The following is a 13,526-nucleotide window of genomic DNA, read 5'->3' as shown; positions in this document are numbered from 1 at the left end:
ATGTATATTGAATTTTAGGTTTTCTTATAGTCAATGGTATGTTCTTTGTGACTTTTTCAGGCCTCCATATGGTATTTTACCTGTCAAGCTCCTCCTCCTATATTTACCTCTCTCCTCCTTCCCTAAAATGCTCCCCTTTATCTCTTTCTCTATAAGATCACTTGTATACTGCTATTCCCCTTTACTCTCCTCCCACTTTCTTTGTATACACCTCCCAAGGAGCCCTACTTTTCCCATTTACAGTATTGGATCACTTGTTTCTGTAAACTGATTGATTATTCTCAAAAATCTACATAATGAACGCTGGAATTAATTAGGGACCCAAGGTGTCTCTGTCTTTGGAATGGCATCTCACCCACTGTAGCATAGAAAGAATGGCTTGTCTCAGCTTACTGTTTCCCAGAATCAAGACAAATGAGTGACTTGTAGGGAAAGCCAATCCAGAAGAGTACTCAAACAAAATGATCAACATGTTCTCCACCAATCCAAGGCTTGAAATTTCTATAACAATAAAAAGTAAATATACTGCATATATAATCAGGAAGGAAAACCCGGTTTGCAAGGCTTTCATGTGGGCCATGGTGCTAGTGTCTCTGGATCTTTTGAAATTAAGCTGCATCTTCCTAATATGCTTACAAAGGGAAAAGATGAGCAGGATAAAAACTACCAGGGACACAGTGAAGGGGATGAACATGAACACTGAGGCTGTAGGTAAGAAAACGTGCGATGAGTTGGTGAATAAAAGAGCTCTGGAAAGCAGTGTCGAATTCCTCAAACTATAAAACATGATTCCTTCAGATGAATTAATCCACAAGTGAATACATGCCAGTGTAACTACAATGTTTAAAAACAAAGGTATCAGAGATAACAGTAATGTCATTAAAACCACTTTTTTAGTTCTCCACTTTAGGTAAAGAAAAAAAGAGTTAGAAAAATTTGCTACCTTGAGAAAATAAAAGACACTGAGGCATGTAGCAAGCCAGTTGCTTAAGTGGTTATTCACTGTCCAAACAATTTTAGTCACCATAAGCATTTCTAAAGCCATAAACAAATGTGGGCACAGTATGAATATCAACATAAAAATGAGCATGGACAACAAAAAACTGAGTCTGGAAATGGCGAGAGCAGTAAGGATCTGATCTACTGAAGAGATCCTTCCTCTCTTGACCCAGTCAATGATATTCACCAGTGCTATGAATCCATTTCCTAAGGTTCCCATTACTATTTCTATAAATAAGGTAAGTGCAGAAGTAAACCATAGGTGGTTGTTCATGGTCTATGAAAATAGGTTTCAATTTATAATATCACTATGCACATTTTTAAAAGCTTTGTAAATTGGCTATTAAAAATTTTAAATATTAACTCTCTAAAATTCTATGTACACAATACTGACTAGGAAACATTTAAATTTGCCAGGACTTGGGTCACAATTTCTTCTGAAAATCTTTTTTTTCTTCCAAATGATCCCAGATCTTCTTCATCCAGACACTTCATGCCTTACATCCAGCAGTTTAGAGTTTGTTTCATGTTGAGTGAAATGGTGACATCTTATCTGCTCACATACAAACAAAGGTGTATCTATTTGCATTATTTTCTTATTGCTCTATCTACACATTTTAGTCATTCATCCTGAATGAGTTCTGAGCAATATTAAAGATTATAATTCATATAGTAACTAAAGGACTATGAATTGGAATATGGTTTACAATGTGATTATTAGTAAATATTATGAAATAAATGAACAGAAATGTTATTATATATACACACAGATATACACATATGTAAATCTATGTAGACATTGGTCAAAAATCTTCATGCATAGTACCCAAATTGTCCTAAAATCTCTTTAGAGATTACTGCTGCTATGCTCATGTCATAGAGATTATACTAATCCTTTACTTTGCATCAATCAATATGCACTTGACACACAAGCATAGGCACGTATTTACTTAAATCCATCCCTCTTGTGTTTTCATTCCAGCAATTCTTACTGATTCAATCACCACGCATCTAGGTCAAGCTTACCAAAATAAAAATTTTGTTGTATTTATTTTATTTATTACAGGATTAATAATAAATCGAGATCCTTACCCATTCCAGGTGACTGTTCTTACTGACAAGCTATATCCCTAGCCACCTTTATACTTTTTATTGTGAGAGAGTCTCACTGAGTTGCTTAGTCTGACCTTAAAAGTCAATCTATAGTCTAGACAGGCTTTCAACTTACACTTACCTCACAATTACCTGGGATCATAAACTGGCTTCCCTAAGTCACAGCTCCCCTCATAGTTTTTTGTTGTTGTTGTTTTGTTTTATTTTGTTTTTGACATTGTTTTACACAGAAATCTAAGTTACTATCACATGTAAGCTATGCAATTACTCAATAATCTTTGGGAATGTTCCTCCATTGATAGGAATGAGGTACTTTTACATGGTCCCTGGAGCTGTTGTTAAGGTAAATGATTTTCTCTGAACAGAAAGAATCCTCCTTAATTTTACCTCTTCCTGTTTAGTTGGCACTTTCCTTTATGTGCATCAAAAACCCAAAGCTTTCTATCCGCATTTCCCCACTTACCATATGCTCTGTAACCACCACTTTGAGCACTAAGGCAAATGAAACAGAATACACAGCCCTGCAACATGGGAAGAAAAAAGCATGCTACAGACATCCTTATTTAAGAGTTATTAAACTAAAAAAATTAATATATCATATGACAACATACAACAAAAATAACAAGTCTCTTAATTCTCCAGGGACACTTGGAGAATTCATTGTGAAAAACTGACACTATATTTCTTATAGTGCCCTAAAAAGACACTGTGCAAAAGAGTAAGTCCTATATATTTTTTAAAACTAACAAGTGCACTACAGTTATGGGAAAGATATTGAGAATGAAACTAGGCCAGATGGGCAAATTTTAAGAAAATAATAAAAATGGAAATAAACATACCATGAGCATAGAGATAGGATGCTCCCCTGTTAGTTCTCTGAAAGCACTGTAAAACACCTGATGTGATTTTCTTAACGGAAAGGAATTTTTGGCTCACAGTCCAGAAGTTTCAGCGCATGATCACTTGGCTCCACTGTTCTGTGGTCTGTGTGGTAAGGTAGAACAGCCTGGCAGTAACAGAGCAGAACTACTCCTGTCATGAGGCAACAAAGCAGAATGAGAGAATACAGTTGTAGACCTAATCTCACCTCTGGAGGCACACCTCCAATAACTCAACTTCCTTCTCCTAAGCTTCTCCTACTTCTTAAAAATTCCACCACTTCCTATACCACTCCAGATTAGTGGCCTAGGCAGTAATGCTGGCCTTGCAGGGACATTTGACACAAATATGCAATGGTTCTTCTAGCTTACCTCCTCTAGGTCATAAGGATAAGCTTTGAAAAGAAAAATGCAAATTCAAGCATAAGGGTTAACTGTGTGGAGTGAAAGCTGAAGACAGAACTTCCTGGGCTTTCATAAATGGGCTGAAAAGTCTTGCTTCACTCAGCCCCAAGGGACTGGTCCTGAAGGAACATCCCTTTCACTCTGGACAGAAATACCTTAGACTATCACTTGAACTCCACATGCAGGGTAAGGACAGCCTTTTTCAAACAAGGTGAAAAGAGCTCCAAGGGTACTTTACAATGAGTACAAAAGTCAGAAAAAGTAAGTCAGCATATACGAGCAGTGTTTATCCATTTCAAAACCAGCATTGTACGAAGGAGAAGTCATCAATGAGTTTTGTGTTAGGTGTGTCATTTTTAACATGTTTTATATACTGCGTGTACCAAACAAAGGTAATGTGGTGAATCAGACATAATTTCCTGTGTATCTTTGGATATTGTTTTCTGTTTCTAAAATTATAATCATCTGCCTATGTGTTGTTATATGTAATCATCGAAAAGTTTCTGTATAAAAGTCATTATCATTGAAGAGAAAGAAGTCAATTTATTATGTTCTCTTCTATGTAGATTTTTAGTAATGTAGATTCTTAGTGTAACTTGTACAGATGAAGACAAATATGCAATGTTTTATAATACAAATACATTCATACATATGCATCTATCTAAATATACAGAATCATAGTGAGAAATTTGTGGGCAATCACCTTTTGCCCTTTTAGTGATGATGTATCTGTGTTCCTGGTAAAGAGAATGTATGACAGCACATGAGCAGTAAGGTCCTCAAAACTGGCTATAAACTAATGAGTTGCACACTGGGGCTCTGTTATGATTAGGGAGAACAAGAAAAACCAGTAAGAGGCAGCTCATTTCTGCTTAGTGGCCAACCATAAAACCCAGGAGATTGCAATGTCCTGAAAAGCTAGTAATTTTTAATCACTGTTATCTGTTATATCAAAACTCTTCTGAAAAATATGCTAAACTATATCACAAGAATGCCAAGGTATATAACCTGGGGTAAGCAATGATCCATTGTCACTTAGCAGATGATAATGCCCGAAGGACAGGAGTCAAAATCATATTCTCCGGAGTTAGCAGGGATGAGACTTTAACTTGATTAAATATCTGAACTCAAGAAACTTTGTAGTCCACTAAATGGTTGTGGTAGCTTATGAATGTCAGGTCCCCTCCTTCAAACGTCTTGCCTCCTGTCCAACCCATGATATTTCTAATGCATTTACGTTACGTTCTTTAACTAGTCCTGAAATTGTTGAAATTTACCAATTTGACAACTAACAAACTCTCCTGTTTCTCCCAATCTCCTGATCTTTGGAATAAAGGGAATGATTATATACAAGATCAAAAGATCTTGAAGTCTATAAAATACTTTAACTCTTTTTTGGCCAATAGTATACAGTCACTACAGACTCTAAGAGGACTGATTGCTACAACAGTCTTGAAAATTACAAGAAAACATGTTAAATTTTTATCATACTAATATTGGGTTAACATATATTATTATATAAGGATGAAATAAAGGATAAATGCACATTGGTATAGATTTGCATTACCCAAACAGATGTCCTCCAAGTTTAGTCCTTGAGCAGACATCATTAGTGCTGGCACTTTATACATGCTTCTGGGTTGATAAATACCTCTTAATGGATGTTCAGTCTCAAGAATCTCATCACAATTACCAAGGGTTTCTAAAAGAGGCAAAACACTTCACTACTTCATATAGGCTGTATAACTTCAGTTATCAAATCTTTTGATTGCATTTGTGGGATTTTAATCCCAGAGATTGAACCCAGAACTTCATGCATGCTAAACACACACTCAGAGCTGCACCTCTAGTACCTGTGCCAAATTTTACAGTTCATAACATGTAATCCTGATTCAGAATATTAATTACCTAATAATTTTGTTATCAGAAGTAGAAGATTTTAAAAATATAAAATTAGATCCAAACTCATAAGAGGAGAGTAACAATAAATTCCATTGGAATCCAGAGGAAAATTTAGAAACCTTACACAACACAAAGTGGTAAAAATTGAGTAGTAGTTCTCAACCTTCCTAATGCTGCGACCCTTTAATACAGTTCCTTATGTTGTAGCTACCCCAATCATAAAAATATTTTATTTTTACTTCTTAACTGCAATTTTGATACTGTTATGAATTGTAATGTAAATATCTGACACGCAAGATATCTGATATGCAACTGACAAAAGGGTTACAATCCAGAGATTGCGAAAAGCTGATCTAGAAATAGAGAATAAAAGTCTAGAAACATGACTTACCAAAATTAAAAGAGTAAATTATAAAAAATTAAACAGATATGTAACAAAGAACAATATTTGGAGCAGTTATAAAAATCTTCCACAAATAAAGTCCAGGATGTGATTGATTCACTAGGGTACTACCAAATCGTTAGGAAATAATTTGTACCAATAATTCACAAACTATTCCATGAAATGAAAGAAAAAGGACAGAATTTCCCTGATGCCAAAACTGGATAAAAATACAACACCAAAGAAAATTAAAGGCCAATTTCCCTAAAGGACACAGATGAAATAAATCTTTTGCAAACCTTATTCAAGAACACCTTAGCAGGAGATGAAGGCAGGGAGATCTGAAGCTTAGTTAGTCATGAATACACAATGAATCTGAGAGTAACTTAGGCTGTAGGAGACCATTTCACAAACACAGACAAAGATATTAGGTAGATTGTGTACAATAACCAAATTAGTTTCATGGGAAGGGCATATACTTCACTGGAAAATCATTTGCACTCTCATTGTTTTTATTTGGTATACTGCTTAAGATTTTAGCAAGAAAAATAGTTCAAAAGAAAGAAATAGAAACAGAAAAACAAAAAGGCAAAGTATTTACATTTCCTGATAGTGTGAACCTATGCGTAAAAACGATAAAGCCTCCAATAAGAAACTCTAAGATCTTATACTTTGAACAAAGTAAAAGAATAGAAAACTCAGTACACAAAAAACAGTAGGCTTCTGTATATTCATTAAAAAGTTGATGCCATTTATATATACTACTTCCAAGAAAAATAAAATAGTAAATAAAATAAAAGTAGTCAGAAAGATAGAAGAACTATACCGTGGAATACTTTAAGATAGTAATTGAAGAAGACATTAAAACATTGAAAAGCCTCCTATGCTCAGGGATAAGTGGAATAAGACTGAGAAAAAGCTATATCATCAAATGCAAGTTGTAGATTTGTCGCAGTTCCCTTCAGAACCAACTTAAATTCCCAAAAAACTAGACCAATCATAAAGTTCACATGGAAACACAAATACCCCCAAATAGTCAGAACAATCATTAGCAGAAAGCAGATCTGAGGTATCAGAAAACTTAATCTGAAACTATATCATGCAATCACATTTTAAAAACAGCCTAGAATGGATATAGACAAGACTAAACACTACATGAGTAAAAAGCACACTCTAGGGCATAAGACCTTAAATAAGACCTAATATTTTCTAACATCTTGAAGAAAATGGGTTAATCACTTAAAGACAAAGACACAAAGTCTTCCCTAAAAAGACTCCAATAGCACATGAAATAACTACAAAAGTAACAAATGAGATTATTTGAAATTAAAAAGCTTTTGCAAGGCAATGGAAACAATTGGCAGAGTAAAGAGACAGTGCACAGTAGAGTGAAAAAATGCTGCCAGCTATGTAACAGACAGAGTTAATCAAATGCATTAAGAACCACAAAATGAACTCCCAACAAAATCATCCAACCAACAAATGGGTTCATAATCTCAGGAGAGGAAAAAACAAATGGCCAGTAAATACTTGAACAATTATTCAACACCCTCAGCATCCATAAAGTGCAAATTAAAACTGTTTTGAGATTCCATCTCACCCCAATCAGCATTTCTGTCTTCAAGAAAACAAAGGACAATAAAGGCTGTTGAAAACGGAAGGAAAGGAGGAGCCTTTTATTTCTGCTGGGCTGGCCTAAACTGGTTCAGTCACTAGGGAACCCAGAGCTCAAACCAATGAATATATATGACCTAGCCAAATCACCCTAGACTATGTAGTTGAAGGTCTCTAAGTCAATGAGCCACAGATAAACATGCATATTCACATTTTATTGAAGTACTATTTAGCCTATATGTCCCTCAATAATGAGTGGAAAAAGACAATGAGACAATATAGACAATGTCATTTTATACAACTGTAAAATAATAGAATCATCATACTTTCAGGGAAATGGGTGCAAATGTAAATTATTGTGCTAAGCAAAATAAGGAAGACTCATAAGACAAATACTCATATGTTCTCATTCAGAATTTGATTATATTTAAATCTATATGTATGTGTATTGCATACTTGTGTTTAGAAGAAAGAGAAAATAATTGGAATCACGATGTGAAAGTAGGAGTGGACTATTTGGGTGAGGATGGAGACTACCAAATGGGCTTCAAGGGGTGGAAAGTGGGATGAGTGAAAGAGGGATGAACAAGAAAGATGCACAATGATAAGAATGTGTGAAAAAGCCCTAATAAAGTTATTCTTTGTGTGCAAGTTATTCTATTTTTTAGAGAAAAGTATTTTTTTATTTTCTTTTTTTCCAGCAATTTTTTATTTTTTAATAAAAATTTCCACCTCCTCCCATTTCCTTCCCCCTCTCCCCATCCCCTCCCCCTCCCTCTCCAGTCCAAAGAGCAATCAAGGTTCCCTGCCCCGTGGGAAGTCCAAGGTCCTCCCCTCTCCATCCAGGTCTAAGAAGGTGAGCTTCCAAACAGACTAGGCTCCCACAAAGCCAGCACATGCAGTAGAATCAAAACCCAATGCCACTGTCCTTGGCTTCACAGTCAGCTCTCATTGTCAGGCACATTCAGAGAGTCCGGTTTAATCACATGCTCCATCAGTCCCAGTCCAGCTGGCCTTGGTGAGCTCCCATTAGATCAGCCCTGCCTTCTCAGTGGGTGCACGCACCCCTTGCATCCTGACTTCCAGACCCAAGAAGATGAATATGGTACGTACTCACTCATAAGTGGATTCTAGCCATAATTAAAGGTCATTCAGCCTATAATTCGTGATCCTAGAGAAGTGAAATAAGGTGAACTCAAAGAAAACATAAAGTTATCCTCCTGAATATTGGAAGTAGATAAGATTGCCAGGCAAAAAAAATGGGAGATTGGGGGTGGGGGTGGAGTGAGGGTAAGGGGAGACGGGGGTGTAGAAGTGAGAAGGAGAGGATGGGGAGAGCTTGGGGAAATGGGACGGTAGGGATGGAGAAAGGGTGGATATAGGAGCAGGGAAGTATATATCTAAATTAAAGGAGCTATTTTAGGGTTGGCAAGAGACTTGACTCTAGAGGGGTTCCCAGGTGTCCAATGAGATGTCCCCAGCTTGTTCCTTGGGCTGCTGAGGAGAGGGCACCTGAAATGGCCCTATCCTATAGCCACACTGCATATCACCATAGAACCTTCATCTGGCGATGGATGGAGATAGTGACAGAGACCAACACTGGAGCACTGGACTGAGCTCCCAAGGTCCAAAAGAGGAGCAGAAGGTGGGAGAATATGAACAAGGAAGTTATTGTATTTTTAAAAGCGGGGAAGAACCACTTTGTAATATGGTGAGCAAGAAGATACCACCATGAAAGTGTCATTCAGAGAAGACTTTGGAGCATTCAATCTTAAATGGGGTCTCTTCATCAAAGCCCTCCCCACAAGGCTCAGGGAGCTCAGAGAGCAAGGAGGTGGTAGAAAGAATGTAAGAGCCAGAGGTGATAGATGACTCCAAAGACCATAGTGTTTTCCAGATGCAACAGAACTGATGCTCATACAAACTCACAGAGGCTGTGGTAGCATTCATAGAGCCTGCACAAGTTCAAGCTAGGTGTCCTGGCATTTACAGGGGGATGTAGATATGGAATATCAATCATAGCCAAACAGCTATTTACAAATGATACCAACTGGTAATGAGAAAATAACTTTTCTCTAATGGTGTGTCCCTGGATATATCAACCATACTTTAAAGCATGCAGCATTACCAGCAGTAATTGACCAACAGAAAATGATATCTATGGGTCTTTTTCTTATGGATATTTTTGTTTGCATTTTGTTCTATTTCTGGCATTTGTCTCTGACAAATCAAGGAGATGCATCCTTTCAACTAAGGCTTTATCTGGCAAAGAGTCAACACATAGGCCTTTGAAAGCATCATTTTTTTTTACCTCAGGATAAATTAATTGCTTGAAGCTTAAATGGTACTAGTATTCCAGCAACCTAAGTGGACTGGATCTTTTGACAACCTATCAGAGCTCAACCTTGTATGAAGACACACAAAATAAACGACAGAGAGCAAGTAAAGAAGACCACAGTTTGCACAGCCTTCCTGTGGACCATGGTGATGACATCTAGGAACATTTTGCCATGCAGTCTCATCTCACTGGGATGCTTGATCACTTAGTGGGATAGTAATGGGAAATGAATCAGTGATGTAATGCTATGTAGAGTTCTGTAAGGTAAATAGTCACAATTGACCATTTAGAAAATACTCCTTCCAGCCAGCAGTGGGAGGTAGAGACAGGTGGATCTCTTGTGTGTTTGAGGCCAGCCTGGTCTACAGAAGTGAGTTCCAGGACAGCTAGAACTGTTACACACAGAACTCCTGCCTCAAAAAAAATTATCCTTCCTTTGGTCTTCTATGTTACATTTTCTATTTATTTATCTGCCTGTGTTGGTTCATGTTAGTTTCATTGTCTAGTAATGTTACCATAGCAACTTCAGAACACAAAAGCACTGAAGTTCCCACAGCAGCAGCAGAATGACACCTTTCTATTTCAGAAGAAAAATGAGAGATTGTATAACTTGTCTATCTTGAGTAAATGAAATCTGCTGAGGCAGGTAATAAAGAAGGTGTTTGAAGATTGCTGCCATCACAGGAAGGATGTATATCCATCTTCACTTGTCCATTTTATCACCCTGGGTTGACTATGTGAACTGGATGAATACCTATGTCTTCCTTCCTTCTAAGAAGCCAGTTTGGGGAACAGTCAGATTAGTGAGAATTCCGTTACCCGGTAGGACTTTTTTTTTCTTTTTTGTTTTTCCTGCTGACAAGGCCAGAATGGTTTACAATGCTATGGAAACATTAATACAATTTCCAAAAGCAAATTCTGTCAATAGCCAGGTAAAATGTGTGCTCATTAGTAGCTTTAAATTAGGAAAAACATGAAGCAAAGCCTACAAAACTCTTTGTAGTTTAGAACCTCCTGTACTAAATTTCAAACAATACCTGGTTTGTGTGTGGGCAGCAAAGTCCCTGTGCTTTTACACTCTATGATTGATGTTAATGGGAAAGAAACATTTAAATAAGTCAAAGCCAAGTTCACTTCTGGTTATATTAAATAGTATTATCCCCAAAGAGTGCAAAAGAACTCTGAATCATGCACCGCATATACTTACCACAGTTGTAATCATCAACAGAAAATGTTAAAGTCGAAGTCTCACTTGCTAGCATGCAAATAAATACATATTCTCTTTTACTGTTTTGCAAGATTTTGCCTTCTCTGGTCTCTATGTAAATGGATGTCACCAAGTACCATCATCTTAAAATTCAGCAGGGGTTGCGGGGAATGCAAAAAAAAAAAAAAAAGAATAATTCTTAGCCTCATTCCTCAGAAAATGCCATAAGTATTCTTCAACACCAATATATTTTATGTCAACTAACACATTGGCACCATGCATTAAAAATTAGAAATAGATTTTAAGGTTGCATTTTTCTTAATGCTTCCTAATTTTTTCTGGTATCTGCCAGGAAAATTTATTATCACTACAATTATCTGCAGGTAGTTTGTGTTTTTGTCTTATTTACAAGCAGTACACACACACATACACACACACACACACAAAAGCACGTGTGCACGCACACACACATACACACCATCAGCATCAAAACAATTCATATATTTCATTTGATTTCTGAAAAATAATTCTAGAGTTCTATACAATATGAATTATTCTCTGTAATTGCAAATAAAAATGTTATTAAGCTCAACATGCCCTTCTCTCAAAAATCCAGAATGCTGACAGTTTCCTTAACTAATAGTTTAAAGTACATGTGTGTTTGTGTGTGTGTGTGAATCCTATACTGAGCTTGTGGAGTTCTATTGACAGAAACTGCACTTTCCCAGCTTCCCAAACCCAAATAATCATTTTAAAAATTATATTAATTACAACACTATTTGGCGAATGGTTCAGGTATATTCCTTGCTGGCTCTTACATCTTAATATAATATAGAAATTAATCCATTTCTATAAATCTATGCATCAACACAAGGTTGATGTCTTACAGGTAATATGCTAAAATCTTTCTCCTCTGCCAGCTACATGGCATTCCTTTTGACTCCATCTACTCTATTTATATTTGGATTTCCCACCTGGATTTAAACTGCTAAGTATTGGCCAAAACAGCATTATTCATCAACCAATAAAAGTAATACATATACAGAAGAACACACATCACTTCCCTTTTTCTGTCTAATTAAAGGGGAGATTTTAACTTTAACATAGTAAAATTACATATAAAAACAGTTATGAAGCAAGAATTATAGTTACAATATTCAGTCCATTTTCATTTGGCAAACTAAGGAAAATAATCTCATCTATCCTATCTAAGTGTGTCTAAAGTTTTATATCTCATTTATCTTTCATTGTAACTAAGGAAAACCATGATAACTATCTTCAACTTCATTAAAGACCCCAGAAAAATATAATATTACCTAAGTAAACAGGAAGTGCATTATGAGCAACTTTCAAAATTCTAGAAATAACAGAGATATCCCACTTCCAGAACAATCACCCACAGTTCTTTTGTAACACTGGAGCATCCATTTTCAGCCTATATGAAGATAATATCTGGTAGACTTTTCAGTAAAGTAGGAAATTTGAAGGTCTGTTCTGCCTTGTACTGGCAACGTTCACCAGTTGCTTTCTTTGGTATCCTGCAGAATATCTGGCAATTTTTTCTGTGAGACAGAAATCCTGAAGGACCATCCCATCTTCTGGAATAGTCAGCAGTCACTTTTCTTTGAGTCCTTCATACCCAGTACATATAGCATACCATCAAATAATCCAGGCAAGAGCAATTTCTTGCCCAAATAGCTAACCTTGTCACATTGAAGACAAATTCCATAATGAGTTTCTACAGTGTCCATCAATATCTCTAAAGTAATAGGTGCTGCCAAGAGAAGACATGTCTCACTGTGAAGAAAAGTCTAACCTTCTCAAGACAGTGGTTGTGCACACCTTTAATCTCAGTACTCAGGGGCAAAGGCAGGTGGATCTCTGTGAGTTTGAGGCCAACCTGGTCTAAAAGAGCTAGTTCCAGAACAGGCTCCAAAGCCACAGAGAAACTCTGCCTCAAAAAGTCAAAAGGAAAAGAAAGAAAGAAAGAAAGAAAGAAAGAAAGAAAGAAAGAAAGAAAGAAAAGTCTAAGTTCTTAAAACATTTTAAATGCCATATTCTATAGGTTTTGAAAGTCTGAATAATGCCTATCCATCTGAAATACATCTCTGTACATCTAGAAAATCTAACTAACATTACTACAATTTGACTGTTTATTATAGATGAATATCTATTAATCCACAATTTTCAATTATACATTATTTTTTAATGAGCTATATAAGCATAATGACTAAAAGAAAAGTAGAAATATACATAAAACAAAACTGGCCTTAAATTTGTATCACTAAATCAAATATCATACCAATGTAAAGTATTCATTTCTATATCATATCCCATTTTTTATCTTTAGAAGGACCTTGATTGTGATTACTAAACATTTCTAATTCCCTTTAAATAAAAGCAAACATTTATAAACAATATTTTGGAATTTGGGTGTAGTTTTTTTAGATCACGTCCTACTGTTTTTGGTGACTGTTAATCAGATCTTTCATGGGGTATCCTGTGTGCTTGGTCCATCTCAGTCCTGAAACTCTTGTGGATGTTGGAACACCTGGGCCTTCACTTCAGAGGTTCAGGTTTAATCTAACCATAATAGCCAAAACAAAATCCACAGCCTTCTCTCTTCTGTGGAAACAAAAACAGAACCTTTTTTTTCCAAAGTAGAACGTTAATAGACTTAAATTCTCC

The 13,526-nt window shown here is 36.1% G+C and overlaps 1 protein-coding gene across 1 annotated transcript; it reads right to left on the bottom strand.

Annotated features, from left to right (window-relative positions):
* Positions 1-313: 313 nt before the first annotated feature.
* On the bottom strand, positions 314-1,273 carry LOC148122550 (taste receptor type 2 member 123-like). The gene has a single exon (XM_087903915.1). The coding sequence runs from the start codon at positions 1,271-1,273 to the stop codon at positions 314-316; it is 960 nt and encodes a 319-aa protein (XP_087760041.1).
* Positions 1,274-13,526: the final 12,253 nt, after the last annotated feature.

Source organism: Myodes glareolus, chromosome 3 (genome assembly GCF_982192425.1).
Source record: "Myodes glareolus chromosome 3, mMyoGla1.1, whole genome shotgun sequence".
NCBI classification, from domain to species: Eukaryota; Metazoa; Chordata; class Mammalia; order Rodentia; family Cricetidae; genus Myodes; species Myodes glareolus.
This window is presented reverse-complemented; position numbering and strand designations above follow the sequence as displayed.